This window comes from Rissa tridactyla, chromosome Z, assembly GCF_028500815.1.
Source record: "Rissa tridactyla isolate bRisTri1 chromosome Z, bRisTri1.patW.cur.20221130, whole genome shotgun sequence".
Lineage (NCBI taxonomy): Eukaryota > Metazoa > Chordata > Aves > Charadriiformes > Laridae > Rissa > Rissa tridactyla.
Genome location: NC_071497.1, coordinates 41514101 through 41530540, shown reverse-complemented (window position 1 = coordinate 41530540; position 16440 = coordinate 41514101). Strand labels below are relative to the sequence as shown.

At 38.9% G+C, this 16440-nt stretch overlaps 1 protein-coding gene across 9 annotated transcripts in view; it reads right to left on the bottom strand.

The window, feature by feature from the left end:
• The window catches only part of CDC14B (cell division cycle 14B), a 48526-nt gene that overhangs the window by 24374 nt on the left and 7712 nt on the right, over positions 1-16440 (bottom strand). For all 9 annotated transcript variants that reach the window (XM_054187074.1, XM_054187076.1, XM_054187071.1 and 6 more), the window contains exons 2-5: positions 16121-16214; positions 15117-15192; positions 13240-13332; positions 3224-3300 (exon numbers count right to left, since the gene is read on the bottom strand). In XM_054187074.1, coding sequence (XP_054043049.1) covers positions 3224-3300; positions 13240-13332; positions 15117-15192; positions 16121-16214 — 340 coding nt within the window. The remainder of the gene's footprint in view (positions 1-3223; positions 3301-13239; positions 13333-15116; positions 15193-16120; positions 16215-16440) is intronic.

Below are 16440 nucleotides of genomic sequence, written 5' to 3'. Positions count from 1 at the left end.
CCCTAATGAATCAGTGTGAAAAGTGGGGAAAAAAATCAGCAGGAGAAGGAAATAACAGAATCCCATTCAGATAAAAGAGAAGACAGGTAAAGGTGACACTATAGTGGGTGTCTGTGAGACCACCTGACCAGGAAAAACAAGTGGATCAGGCCCTCTACAACCAGATAGGAGCAGCCTCACATTCGCAGGCCCTGGTCCTCATAAGGAACTTCAACCACTCCGATATCTGTTGCAGGAACAACACAGCAAGACATAAGCAATCCAGAAGGCTCCTGCAGTGAACTGGTGACAACCTTCTCCCCCGAGTGACAGAGATGCCAATGAGGAACAGTGCTCTGCTCACACTCACCAACAAGGAGGTGCTCACTGCCTTGGCTGCAGTGACTGTGAGATGGTGGAGTTCAGGATCCTGAGGGCAGGGAGGAGGGTGAAAACCAAGCTGGCAACCCTGGACTTCAGGAGAGCAGACTCGGGCCTCTTCAAAGATCTGTTTGGAAGAGTCTCATGGGATAAGGCCCCGGGGAGAAGAGAGGCTCAAGAATGCTGGTTAATATTCAAAGATCATGCCCTTCAAGCTTAAGAGCAATTCATCCTAATGAATATGAAGCAGTCAAAAATGCCAAGAGGCCTGCGTGGATGAACAAGGAACCCCTAGCCAAACTCAGACACAAAACGGAAGCATACAGAGGGTGGAAGCAAGGACAGGTAACCTGAGAGGAATATGGAAACACTGTCTGAGCATCCAGGAACAAAGTTAGTAAAGTTAAAGCCCAAATGGAATTGAATCTTGCCAGGGATGTCAAAGAAAACATGAAGGACTTCTATAAGTACATTGGCAACAAAAGGAAGACTAAGGAAGATGTGGACCCATTGCTCAATGAGACATGGGACCTGGTTACACAGGACACGGAAAAGGCTGAGGTACTGAATGCTGCCTTTGCCTTAGTCTTTACTAGCAAGACCAGCCTTCAGGAAGCCCAGGCCCCAGAAACCAGCTGGAAAGGCTGGAGTAAGGAAGATGGATCCACTTCCCCGGTGGAAGGAGATCAGGTCAAGGAATAACTGCAACTGGACATACCCAGGTCCATGGCCCTGACGGGGTGCACACATGAGTGCTGAGGGAGCTGGCTGATGTCATCGCAAGGCCACTCTCAATAATCTCTGATCAATCATGGCAAGTGGGAGAAATTCCTGAAGACTAGAGGAATGCAAATGTCACCCGCAACATTAGACAAAGTATTGCCAGCAGGTTGAGGGCAGTAATCTTTCCCCTCTCCTCAGCACTAGTGAGGCCACATCTGGAGTACTGTGCCCAGTTTTGGGCTCCTCAGTGCAAGAGAGGTATGGACATAGCAGAGAGTCCAGCAAAGGGCCACAAAGATGATTACAGGAATCTCATATAGAAGGAGAGGCTGAGGGAGCCGAGACTGTTCAGCCTGGAGAGGAGAAGGCTTGCAGAGGGACCTGATTAATATATACAAATACCCGAAGGGAAGGTGCAAAGAAGACAGAGTAAGGCCATTTCAGTGGTGCCCAGTGACAGGACCAGAGACAATGGGCACAAACTGAAACACTGGAGGTTCCCTCTGAACATCAGAAACTACTTTTTCACTCTGAGTGTGACTAGGCATTGGCACAGGTTGCTGTGAGAGGCTGTGGAGTCTCCACCCCTGGAGACATTCAAAAGCCATCTGGATGTGGTCCTGGGCAACTGGCTCTAGGTGTCCCTGCTTGAGCAGGGACCGGATAACCTCCAGAGGTCCCTTCCAACTTCACTGTGATTCTGTAAGCAAAAAAATAAACTCTTTGCATCCTGCTAACAAAAGTTTCAGTGTTGATAATGACCCTAAGTAGAAATGACTTGATTGACTTTTTATTATTCTATGGGAAGGTACTGTTTTTTGCAGAGATTAAGAATATTTTAAAGGAACAGAGCCCAGTCCAACACCTCAGTCGATTAATGCAATCTGAATTCCTCTATTTGCACTAGGTTTAGTTGCACTAGTAAACTCAAGAAAATGCTAAAGTTTGCAGACACTTCAGCAGACTACATTCTTTATTCAAGAGGCTGGGCATGTCTGCAGAAGTCATCTCTCTATAAGTCTTATATATAACACATCTTTGCATTTCTTTCAGCAGCGCTGTTGAAGGGATGGTCTGGGAATTTGGGCAGGGTACATTACCTGAGTGAAAAGCTACTATCTCCATCACCCACATGCACCTTTATGATATTTAGAAACAAACCTTACAGTCTTCCTAAGGAGGACTTTTGTTCTTCTGGGAATATAAAAATGGAATTTAAAAGTGAGAATTGGGATAATGGAAATACGCAAATAAAGACAGATGCTACTACACCATTATATTTTGGTGGTGGCAGGGGGAAAGTAATATAAATTCAAATCATCAAAAGCCCGTCTCTTGTCAAGACAGCTAGAAAACACAAACAAGCACGGATTTAAATAAATCACCCCATAACAATAACAATATATTTGGACAGTAAACTTGCCTCCTAAGCAGTTTTTTGGACATTCTTTTCTGCATATTGTGGCAGCCCGCGGAATGTTAGTTTAGTCCAACTTTTGTTTGGAAGAAATGAAGAAGTTGCTCCTCTGCACATCGGATCGACTTTATATGCTACATTAAGCAGCACAGCATATACTACAAAGAGAAGTCTGTGGTCTGAAACAGCTAGGATTAGGTTCCCTCAGGGTCCAGCAACCATGAACCAATGGTTTTACACGTTTCCTCATTGGTAAAAAGACACACTTTAAAGTTACACTAAATCATAGGAGCTTAGCTAGCATTCTTTATGCACAGAACAGTATTTGCAGGTTACTGCATACGTTCAACAAGTGGGAAAAATGGACTGCTAGAAGCATTACAAGCCACTTGTGATGAATGACAGGTATTTTGATACATTTAACTATCAACTACTGGCACAAAACCAGGCTGCCAAGTGAGAAGCAATGTAGATCAAAAAGCTCAACAAAAGCTCATACAAAGCAGCGTGGCTCCTTCACCTGTCAGTACACTTCAGTACCAGCTGCTAACATCCCTGTTCAGCTGTCTGCACTTAAAGCTCAGACAGTGAATGCCTCATGTGTTAGAACGTCAACACCATCCCCACCCCCACCCCCAAATCGATACTGCTAAATGCAGCATCAATTATAAATTCTTATTCAAAACATCAAGGTACAGGAAGTTCTAACAACCTGTTATTTACCTGAAAGGAAGATACGAAATGCTTCCAGCCAATATAAGCCTGTACACGTCTTCTGGAGATTCTCTCAGGTATATTATCTATTTTTGTGGAAAAGGACAGAAAAGAAAAAGATTATTTTAAGATTGGTATTAATAACTTCAAGTCATTGTTTACTACAGAAGATGTAATGAATTATTACAGAGCTCAAAAGTTTGGGAAAGAGTGGCATCAAGAAAAATGTATGCAAGTGTGCAACAATAAAACTTACAGAAAAATACAAAATACTGGTCAACCTAGAGGGATATATACTTTTAAACAAAATTTATAGATTTGTGCAGAAGTTGTTCAGCCGTAGGCCACAGTGAAAAAGTCTTCTGTCCCTCTGGATTCTTCCATGTTTCTACAGCAACTCCACTGGACCACTCTGTAGATTTTTATTTTTTTTAATTAAGCTTTTAAGATGTAAATCAAAACACAAAAAGCCACAGAGATATAAGCAAAGCTATGAATCATCTGCTCTACAAAACAGTGTGTACACTCAGCAGACAAGATTAAAACAGTAATTTGTGTATGTTTTGATTTTCTTACAACAGTACATTAGCATTATTCCAAAGCCTGTACTTTCTCCTTTGCACTGGTGAGGCAGTATCCAGTAACTGAATCCAGATGCCATAAAAGAAAAAAAATAAGTCTGTAGCTTCCGAAGCAAAATCCTACGAACAGAATGAACTAACATACTTGAAGCACTATGTACCAAACTTTCTACTGTCAAACACACTCAGAATTCACAAAGGACAAACTCACGACAAATACCATATGGTCTTCCATCATGACACGCCTGATCCCTCTCGCATAGCCTCTAACACTAAACTGTCCTCAAAGAATACCATAAAACTCATCTTTTATGCAAGTCATGTCTTCCAATAGCATCAAACAGCATCCTCATCAGAGCCAGGGGACAACAAATGTTAATAACAAGCTGTCATTAACAGGTCAATATTCAGTAATTTCAGGTTAATTTTAAAAAAAAAAAAAAATGCATTAACTAAGCTTTAACACACTACAGAAAGTTATTTTTTTCATTAACATTCAGTAAAATTATTTACCTCTCTTATATTAATGACCTTTTTTCTTAGAGGTTTTTTGAATGTAAGAATTCTAATTAAAAATCCCCCCAAAAATCTAAGTGTGGCATTTTTTATTTCTGTTGCTTTTGACTTTTTTTTCTTTTAAAAGTTGGCATCGCCTTTCAAATTTCTTTGATGATGCTGCAAATCCAGTTTGAACAAATGGCTTAGCATACCCTCAACATCCTCTCTCCACTCTCACTCTTGTGAGGTGAGAATAGGTGGTGGAACAGATGTTGCTAAAAAAACCCCACAAAACCACAAAACAAACCCAGCTTGAAACATATCCTAAACAGACAGATAAAACATACGTGGCAACAGGTGACCCCTTTCATTTTTCCTCTGATTTGATTATGCATGAAGGATTTTCTGAGCATTCTTCCTGTGCAATTAGCAAAACCAAGGAAAAAAACATCTGTCTTAAGTAGTTTGGTCAAGTAATGAAAACTGCATGGGGGTGTGTGTGTATGTGAACATATATATTGCTAGCAACCACATAAATCTAGCACTGCTTGCTTATCAGAAAAAGAGCCCTGCCCCAGAAAAACTTAGAAACCAGAGACAGGAAATGGCATTAGCAAACAGAAGGTAATTAAGCAACAGAAACACAGTTTCTAGCCAGACATGAGTCACCTGGAAAAAACTTGGGATTCAGTGCTGTAAGGCTGCATATTATACAGAGTACTGCCTGTACAACAGGCAAATAGAAATGCAGCTAATACTAGCTAATACTCTAAGCACAGGTAGCTCAGAAAGACCAAGGATTTCTCCCGTATCTCAGCTGAGCTTTTACCAGCTTCTTAAAGAAAACAGGCTTCAATGCAAAAGCATTTGTTTGCAAGTGCAACAGCTGCAAGAGGCAAGTTTTTTTCCATAACTTTAAGTGTTGTATTAAAATAAGTCTAAATAATGTTACAGTATACTGAAACATGTTAGCTCTTAAGCACGGATCCAACTTCTGAAATTACATTACTAGTGAAGTTGCTAGAAACACCTTTTTTAACATACATGCACATGTGTACGGATTTGCATATGAACACTTGCTATATACAAGGACATTTAAAAAAAGCCAACCTGATATTGACACAAAAATCCAACGTCTACCATTGTTTAGTATATACAAATAATACACTGCAAGAAGATGGCATTTTTCAAAATACACAGTACTTTCTGTACAACTGAAGCAATATACAGTACATTCACTGAAGAAGGAAGCTCTCTGAGTTGGATTTCTCAGAATTTTCTGAAATAAAGAGAGATCCCGCTGCACTTCAGCTGTGACACTACTAAACATATGAGATACAACACGTGAACAGTTGCGGAGACAGCAGTTGATGAAACGGTCAGATGGTTCTCAATGAAAAGTGGCTTACAAAAAAAATTAGGTTAGTATGAGGGTAATCTGGACAGGTGCAATGGCATGGTGTGCTTCAAAAGGGAAGAATGGCATTCAGTCTCTACACAGAATGGGAAAGACCATAAACAGATACTTACTTCACAAGGAAAGTATCCTGGCAGTAACACAACACAGAAAGCTGTGACAGTCAAAAGGGACACAGGATCAGTTTCTGTCACAGCTTAAAACCATAAGAGAGTACCCAGCTGAAAATCTTGGATGCAAGCAAGGCTGGATAGAGGCTGAACGTGGGTGAGCCTGGGTTCAGGCTGTGGGTGAACCAAATTCTGGATATGGAAACAGGTTAAGACTGAAAGGATCAGGGAAGGAGCAGCAAAACCCAGGGAAGCAACAGACGCCAAGGCAGCAGAGGCCCCATCTGCATTAGGAAGCTGATGCATCAGCAGAAATGTATCTATAGACTGAGAGCCAGCACTGAAGATCTGACATCTGCACTATACACTTCCAGCAGCCCTTAAACTTCACAGCTAGTCCTGTGGACTGAATACCCATTACTTACTGGGATTGCTCCTAGGCTGCTCCATGAAGTGAGCCAAAATGCAATGAGCAGGGTTTAATGAAAGATTCACTTCAAAAATACACTCTTGACACAAACTGAAACTGTAATACAGATTCATATATATAACTATACGTATAACTATATATATATATATATATATATATAACTACATAATACTGTTTCTGACCAGAAGGAGGCCACTAAAGCCTTAAAGATGAACAATTTAATTGGAATGATGTGGGTGAACAAAGGACTAAAGAAAGCTAGTAAAAGACAGAGAGAAAGTAAAAGTGATTAGAGAAGTAGTAGGCAGAAGTGCTGAAAGACAGAAGGACTTTCTAAGGCAGTGAGCAGAACTGAAATCTCAGAAAGGAAGAGAATGGAAGTGCTGATCTGATGAATGGCAAAACACCTATTTCTAAATTCATGAGGTATGTACTGGAGGAAAGAGGGGAAATGGGAAAAGACATAACCTCCAGAAATCAAAATATACAACAGCTGAAACCCATTTGTCCAGATGCTGATTTTATGTTATGTTTCTGCCGTGCTTTCTAAGATGACAGAAACTTTCAGAAATAAAGTTGTTTTCTTAAGATTAAAAAGTTTAAGGTTAAAAGATGCGCAGGTATGTGACTTAGAGATATGGTTTAGTGCTGCACTTTGCAGTATTAGGTTAAAGGTTAGAGTTGATGATCTTAAAGGTCTTTTCCAACCTAAATGATTCCATGATTCTAAGTTAATGCCAATAAAGCAACCAGCAAGAAGTACTACTAAAAAGATGAAAAATACTAGAATATATTTCAAGCAATGATATTAACTGTTATTTAGCAGGAGTATTTTCTGGGATAGTTTTTGTTCATTCTTGTATATACAAATGGAGAAAAGTCTATTAGAATCTTACATTCATTTACCCAGGGGCTCCTTTCCTGCAGGTCAGGCAAATAGTATTGAAAAAAAAAAAAAGGCAACTTTTTAAAAAATCATAGAAAATTCATCAGATCTGAAAAAAATCATCCACAAGTACAGTATATTCCAACAATCATATGCAAGTGCAGATGGGCGTGCATACACATCTACATACAAACACATACACACCTACATACAAACACACACACAAATACACACGGAAAAACTCTTAAAATCCTTTACAAGTCTTTTACATAAGTACCGTTCAGGACAATTGTTACCATAAGGAACTGACATCTTTCAAGTCAAAATAACATAGCATTTTATCACACTATGTGATCACTTGTGTACCAACACTTTAGAAATTTGCTTTCTTTATGCATACAAAAAAAAATGCTACTGAACTTCAAAATACAGCCAGAAATTTGCAATCAGCAGTTGAACCATTAACATTGCTCTAATCATCCTTTTCATTTAGGACATCTGTTTCTAATTAAGGGACTGCAGGCAGCTCTGTGAATGGTCAAGAACCATCCAAGCGTTGAGTACTGGGAAAGGTGCACTCAAGCACTGCTCCTGCCAACACTGCTGTGTAGTCAAACAGCCACTATAGTATTCACTGAATGAAACAGAAGGGCTTGCGGGGCTAGGTAACCTAGTCTTTATTTATGAGCATTTAAAACCAACCATAGAATGAAAGCTCTTTAAGCAAGCCATGTTATTGTCTGATTCATATCAGTGTTTTCAAATCAGCCCTATATTTTAAACAAAGGTTTCCTAGATTAGCGTTACAACCATGAAAACAGTATTCACAATAGGATGAAAAGTGTTCCTGGTAGAAAAGGAAATGAAGCTCTGGTTGAAAAGGCACCTTAATCTTCAATACATGGGATCGCCAAGTGAAAGAGTAATGCTGCATGCAAGACAAAACCATGTTTGATAATAATCACCTATGACATAACTTATTGGTTTTGCAGGAAAATTAAATAGGATATTTAAATATGCTGTACTGTTAGAAACTATCAACTCAAGTCTGTAAATAGCACTTTAAATTCACGTCTATGATGTGCTTAGTGAAATCAAGTTCACCCTCCTGCTCATCTTTAACTGCAAAATCTACTTACGGTTGCTACCTAAATCACACATTTTACCAACCCTACTGACTAAAAAGCAAGAAAATAATGAAACGATTCATTTTAAACTGCTTACAAGCAAATTTCATGAGACACAACTATGTTCCAAAAATTTCACTCACCCAAAACAGCCTGAACTGCTATAAACTGCAAATAATCACAACCCATACATTTTGAACAAATACAAATAACTACTGTGTGTGACTGGACTCAAACACAAGCTCACACACATGTGTAATTTTGCTATAACTTCAAAGCACTTTACTTCATTAAAACCTCCACTGGATATACCAGTCAGTCAATACATTAGTTTTTCTATCAATATTCCTTAGAAGAAAGGGTCAAATACAGCAAAATTAAAATAGAAATACATATAACAGAATCAAAAGCTTCCTGTATGGATTTGTGGTGTACTGAAGAAATGCATATGTGACCAACAGCCCCTTCAGTAGCAGAAACACAGCCATTAAGTGGACAAAAGTGGCAGAGAGGGAATAACTGCCTGTCTCTAGCAGCTCTCTCTGTTAATCATAAACAAAAGCAAGAAACCTCCAATTACCTTTTAAACAGAGGAGGAGAGGAATAGAAAATCCTATTAGCTGGGAACTGACTGGGCTGAGCACATCTGTACTTCACCAGCTAAGAAAGCAAGCTAGTACTACTGTGAGGGACCCCCAAAGAGCAACCTCTGTTCTCCTATGAAACAAGCAGTCTGGTAAGAACATTGTGAGGAAGAATGTAGTACAAACAAACAGTAGGAAAAGCTGTTGTCATGAAGGCTAATCATGATTTCCCAAATACAGTTCAGAGAAGGTAGCTTTTTAGAGGACACAAACACAGAGAAAGCCAAAAAGACCCGAAGCAACTTTTGCTTAAATGAAAGGACAGTACTTTGTCCATCTCTGTCACTCGCTTGTCAAGCCCAGGCACCTCTCACCAAAACGTTACTGAGGGTAAACACAGTTTACCCACCTGTAATTTGAGCGCTGCCACAGTTACCCATTTACCACCACTCATCCCCGACCACTAAACAAACAGGTTTCCCTGCTTTCCCATGGCTTACCCAGAGATAATTCTGCAAATGCCAACGTAAGAACAGAGCAGTTCAACATCACACAGAAGGGCGCTAATTGCTTCTGCAACCTCCAGCTTCTACCCAGCATTAGGTCCACAGCTAGGAAGGGCACTAACAAATTGAAAAGGCAAAAAAACAGTACTACGGATCAGAATGGTTGAAGGAAACGCTGCTTACCCTGAAGAAAGAAGATGGGAAAATAGACAAAGTACAGAGATGAGTCCTGGTGAAGATGACCTGAATTACAGCAGTTCATGGGGCGGTACCCTCGGAGGGTCAGCCTCCAAGTACATAATTAGTGCCAGGCCTGAGAAAAAAAACACTGTTACCAAGTTAATGCAGTCAAGGGGAGAGGGGGGAGCTTGGGAATTGGGTGGACAGGGCACAGAGGGTACATTTTCTTTCTTAATATAGAAGGAGCAAAGATGGAAGAAGCAGACTTTCCTCACCCACAGCCAAGTCCTGGCGAAAATCAAGAGAAGCCACTGTAGAGATCAACTCAGAAGATCACTGCTGCTTTGGTAGAGTAGTAAGGCCTGAACAGTGCAGATAGCTTCCAAGGAAAAGCAATTTTTCTTTAAAAGGTGAAGAACACAGGGTTTTTTCACCCCCCTCCCTTCTTTCCCCTCACCCCCTCCACCCATATATAAAGTGTAAACATTCAACCCCACACACAGAATTCTGGCTACCCTTCATGTGGCTGAACATGCCAATTTTATGCTAATCTACACAGAAGAATATTATCTCCATTATGCAGTATATAATCTGTAAAAATGAAACAAAGTACAGAATTAAAATAGATGGAAGATGAACAATAAAGATATTAAGATCTAAATTGTTAAGATTTACTCTAAAAATTCATATTTTATTCTAAAACTACACATATAACAATGTATCTGAAAACTTTGTTCTTCACTTTTAAGGCCATGTTATACTGAAGAGCCCTGTAGCTTGAGTTAGGCTCTGCTGTCACATCAAAGTACACCTGGAAGGAAGCAGCAGATGCAGGAGTGGGGATAAAGAAGTGTGTAGCCTGGAGAGTTCAGAAACTATCTCCACTGAAGAGGAAAGAAAGACAAGTTAGATGAAAAGGGGGGTGAAACATTAAAACACACCAACTGTGAAGAAAAGACTGGGAGCAGACTTTGCTTGTAAACCTAACAGCTGCCCTTACACTTCACCATAGTTAATGAAGACTTTCATGAATGCCTTAGTAGTCAAAATGAGCATATCCCCACACGACATATATGTAAACAAAAGATGCTGAATGATAAATCATGCTAATATATCCCAGCTCCTTTAAGCAGAAGTTAAATAATACTCTGTTTAAATATACAAATTTAAGGTCAACAAGCCATTAAAATGACAGGCTTGGAAGTTGACAGCATAAAAATATTAAATGTTTACGAGGACACACAAGTTCCAGAAGAGAACTAGTTATGTACAGTTCATTATAGCTTAATGTGTTAAAATGTGGCTGTGCTTTTAAAAAAAAAAAAAAACCAAAACAAAACCATAAAGCACACTTGTGACTGTGCAATTCCTGAAAACCTTGCAGCCTGTTATTCCTAACAAGTAACCTAGAGCACCTGCATCTGCAGAGCACCTTGCACCCAAAACTATGCTAAATTATCAAAGGCCTTACAGTACACACAGACAAGCACTATTTTCATGACTAACTCTGCAAAGGTAACTTTCCCTTTCTACTTCCTTGCTTTTCCCACCTGAACTCCTCCAACCTGATGCACTGCCACACAGCTCCTCAAACTAAGATAAACCATGAAGCTAAAAAACCAAAATCAAACAAGGAAACACATTTAACCCACAGAAAACAAAATACAGTGGCAACCTACCACTTACATTGTAAGGGATCAGAAATTAAATGATGATACCCAGTTCAAGCAGCAAAGAGCGTTACCAACAGGATACGGTCTGATTACAGAAAAGCTTCTTAACGTTTCTACGGATAGCTGGATGGATCCTCCTTCATCAAAAAGCAAAGCACTCTGAACTGAAAAGTAGGTGGATACTTAAGCCTACATATGTTTAAAATAAGAAGGCTTCAACGTATTTCCTTTCAATCAGGAAATATGCTTATAGACATACATTTATCATGCATTCTGAACAGATCCTATACCATTCCTCGCCCCATAGAGAACAATCCAATTGTCCCTGCATAAAGGTGGGATGTGTACGTCTGAACGCTTCAGCAGTGAGTGCTGTGATTAAGCCTGCCCCTTCATGAAAGATCATCAAAGGTGCCAGGGGAAAAAGTAAGCCTCAGGGACACAGTCTTTCTTCTGTGATCTTCCTTCACTGGAATCCCTCCCACAGGAATCTGGGAAGAAACTGTACTCTACTGCATAGAAAACGCAGTATCAAAGCAAAAGTCTGTTGCGCTGGAAAGAAAATCAGCATCTAGCTTGAGCTACCTCACCATCTAGGACTTGTGATTATGCAAGACAGACACCCCCCCAATCAAGGAAGGGACTGATGCCCACATAGTGCTTCGCTATGCACTTCTTGTATTGGACTGTTTTGACATTAGTTAACTTTCCCTACTGTGGATTCTGCTCCAAATGTCAGATGCTGTGCTGCACAATACTACTACACGTATTCAGAACAAAAGCTTAGGGAAAAACAAAACCCATTTCCTACCAAATAACGGCTGATAACTGAAGCCAGTCCATTCTCGCTTTCTGGGCCTCTGTTATGATCAAGTCACTAGGAATAAGCAGTTTTCCTAAAAGCTGCAGCTGTTTTGTCAACATAATGCCTTAACTGCAACAAGTTTAGTAACTCCTGTTGCTGGTTTCCATGTGTTTTAAGAATACAAAGGTCAACAGCAACATTCCTAAGCACATGTTTCAAATACCAAGAGTGACACATTTTGAAATCTAGTTCTTAATTTCTAATAAGTACTGTAGGAAACAGACAACACAGAAACCCTGTGGAGCAGAAAACAGACATCCTGCATGATGTAGAGAGGCAGCAATGAGACTGCCAGCATCACAGCAAGAACTGTACAGGCTTGCAACCAAGAATAGGAATGACCTCAAGCGACATGAACTCTGACCCCTCAAATCTCCAACATCAAAGTACGCATAGGTTCCCACTCGATTTTATTCCTCAGTAAACATGCGAGATGGTTACAATCAAGGTGTGTTACAAGTCAAAACAGAACATGAATATGGTACATCACATCTTTCATTCTGAAGCATTCAGCACTTTATTCCTCGACTACACTTCTATGTACCAAACATTGATTCTTTAGATGCAGTTGTGATGTAAAGCCAGTCATTTTCTCCTCTGCAGTCAGGTACCGGGCTCAGTACATTTTCAGCCACCTTGTATATTCTCAGGCTTTATACCAGCTCTAAGCCTACCACACGATCTCACTCCTCCTAGGTTAACTGAAGAGATCACCTTGCATTACAAAAGTAGCATCTGGGGAAGAAAAGGTCTATTTAAACATGCATGCAATGAGAAATTATACACTGTACTTCATGCAAGATAATATTTCTCTATTTAAAAAAAAAAAAAAGAGACCATGTGTGGGTGGGGGAAAGGAAAAACATCAAGAAACAGTCATTTTTTTTCTAAATTAAAATATTCATAAAGAATTTTTTTTCAGTGGTGTTCTTATCTCTTAGGAGCACAGATTGCAGTAGAGAAGAAAAAAAATAAACCCATACAACTTCATTCACATACTTGCTAGACTTTAAAAACTGTCTTTGTATGTGGTACCTTACTATAGAATACATTAGTAGGAAGATCATTCAAGAGAAAATATTGGTTTTATCTTGCTGTTTTAAAAATTGAGTATGAAAAAATGAACACATTTATCAACCTGACGTAATGTAAAGATGTAAATACTTACTGCGTAGGAGCCTATAAGGAATGCAGCATTTGCTTGCTTTTTCTGATCAAAGCCAGTATAATGAATTATTTTCTTCCTTATCAATGAAAATGACTGTATCGAGAAATGAACAAGATTATGATTCTGCATTTTAGACTTTTCATGCCTTCTTTTAAAAAATTAGAAGAACGCAAGAGCCTGTTCACCTACTTTCAGCCTCCACCTCAGATGAACCAAGTATACTGTAGACTAGTCCCTCAAAGGCTTTGGAAGACTCTGTTGCATCCCTACCTAGATTGTTCCAGTGTTCTTCTCAGTATCCAGTGTTAATAATTTCTGATACAAATTACAGTAATCTTTCTTTCACTCCTTGAACGCATTTACTACTTCTGACTTTCAGCCTTATGCAACAGACAGGCATTTGTGAGATGTAAATACACAGTGCCATTCTCAAAAACATCACAAACATGTTAAAGTTGCCCATGGTTTTGAAAACAGAATTTAGACTTTTTTATTCTTAAAGAAAACCTGACTCTAAATAAATAAACCAGTAGCTGTTTCTGAGGATCAGAACCACTGGAAAATATATGCTTAGATTAAAATATTTTGAAAGTATTTCTAAACTTCAACATAAATAACTTTTTAAAATATCGTGTCTCCTTTTGTCTTAGAAAGGGAGTGGAATGGCATTCATTGCCAATAGAAAGGACACACATCTGTGGTGGCAGCAAAAACTATCCCCTGACTGGACCTTGAAACAAATTTTGGTGCTCTTGAAATTGTATACTTTGATCAACTGCTAAGCTACCATAAAATGTCACTATTTAAAGAGCAATGTTACTTGCTCAGATACTATTCAATACACTCAAGACAAATACACCCCAGATCACTAGCAGTAGTATGTTCTCAGCAATCCTAACATGTCTCTCCAATACCAAAACCAATATTCAAAGGGATTAAAATATAAACTTGTGTTGCTTCAGAGCATCCTGTAGGCAAAAATCAGAGGATCTTGTCTCTGGCAAACTTGTTCGTAGTGTCATAGGGACAACGCAAGTCTGAATTATGCAAACTAATACCAGTGACAGACATCAAGGAACAAAAAAAAAAAAAAAAAAAAAAAATCTCTGTTAAACTATAATGTTCTGCATACTTCCCAATTTTCAGAGTCCAGTGGCAGTTTCAAGATCTAAGCAGTTCTGAAGAGGCAAACTGTGATTCACATTAATGCTATTAAGTTTTTTTTTTTATCTGCCTAACAGGTTTTATACTCCAACATCTGTTAGAAGTCAACTAATTTGAAGTCATTCATGTTAATTAATATAGGAATGCTCTGTTTTAAAGACACTATGCTTTATCAAGAGCCCAATCCCGAAAATACTGAGCACCCTTCAGAGAAGATAATCTGCTGTAGGAGCATGGTAGTCTCCCTCAGGACTATGACATAAACGCTATCAAAGATCAAATGTTGCTTCTTATCAAAGAGATGTCAGAACCAAAAGATAAGCCCAAGTCAAATACAAACCACCTCAAATGAAAATGTGTTGCATTGCACCCTCAAGCTCATTCACTACTGGCAGATTGCCAAGAAGAATGAATTTCAGGAGGGCAGCTTTTCATTTAACAAAGTCCAAACCCATTTAGCAAATCATCTTTTAGGAGCTTAACATTAGTTACTCCCATGGTGCTGCACTTTCTGGTTCTTAGAAGTGGTTTTTCCCTCCTGATGCCTCTCCTGCTCCCTAAATTCACCTTAACAAAATTTAGCTTTATACGTTTATATTCAAAACTTAGCTGGATTAGGAACCCAGAAAAGCACCCTAACAAAGAACTTTTGGCCTGTTTGGTTTTGCTCTTTAAAAAGTCAAGAATATTGAATTAAAAAACCCAAGTGTTACCTTTAATTTCTTATTTAGCTTGCAGCAGTATCTGTAGACCATTGCCAGATTGAGTGGTCCAAAGTCTGCATAGAAGCTGGTAGGAGAAAGGGGAAAAAGCATACATGATGTCTGCAAATGCCTTTTTAATCAGATGCACAAAGCAAGGAGTAATAAAATATGTGTGATATATGCATATCATTCTAAAAACATTAATGCCTTCTTACATACATACTATTTTGTTGGAGGAAACAGTTTTGTTATCTTTAAACAGGGACTAGAACTTTTTGTTTTACAGACATCACCACTCAAAACCAAACTGGAATACTCATGGGTCGAAAAATTCTCACTACTGTATCACTCTGTGATACCAGTTTAGAAACTCTATTTTAAGAGCAACCCAAAAGTTTTACTTTAAAAGAAGGCAATTAACATCACTAGAGAAAAGTGAACACAGAGAATAAAGACTGATTAGTACTTTAAAAAACAGTAAGCACACCCTTGGTCAAAAATATTTAAAGAACTACCAGCATTCCAGTTCACATACAAAGGCATATACTGTTTACACTACAGGGGTAATAATATAGCCATTGTAAGCTCATAAAGGCTTGAATTGATTTTGCCAGTTTTTTCTCTTATTCTAGGAAGTTTAGACATTCCACTTAATACTTGAGCAATCAAAGACGTCCCCTTCAGCTTGGCAGTCCAGTGTGCGCTTCTGAATATATATTGTTGCGTCATGATCCTGTGTCTTCTGACAAGAATGGGCACAACGAAAGCTTCTGCTTTGAAAAGATTTTTAAGAAATCCTGATGGGAAGCCAAGAAACCATTCTAAGACATATAAATCATCATGGCAGATAAGTCTGAGAGGACCAAATTCGTGTAATTAGTTCTATAATGGGAATGGTATGCTTCCCTCAGCTACATTTAAAAAACAGAATGTCAATTAGACTGGTTCCTCGTTGCTGTTCTTCTGACTAATTTATTTCTGTAAAAACCAGGAAAAAATAGGTCTGTACTTACTTCTCATATACAAGTTCATCATCTATGCAGAAATAATGGGTATTTGCAACTCCACTCTTTGGTTTTTGGCAAAGAATTGCAAAATAAAGGCGATCTGAAATGCAAGAACATTTAAAGCCTTTATAAACATTACACTTTTCTGCTGAAAGTCTGAAATATTACCTGTCAACAGAACAACTTTAAATGGTTTAAAATGAACCAAATCTTCTTTTACGTATTACCAAGCTAGATATTATTATTTCTCTGTTGTTAAGCAGCAAGGCACACAAAGATTGAGGCTTTTTGCTCAGCAGTGTTACTGTAATCCCCAGCTCTTTAGT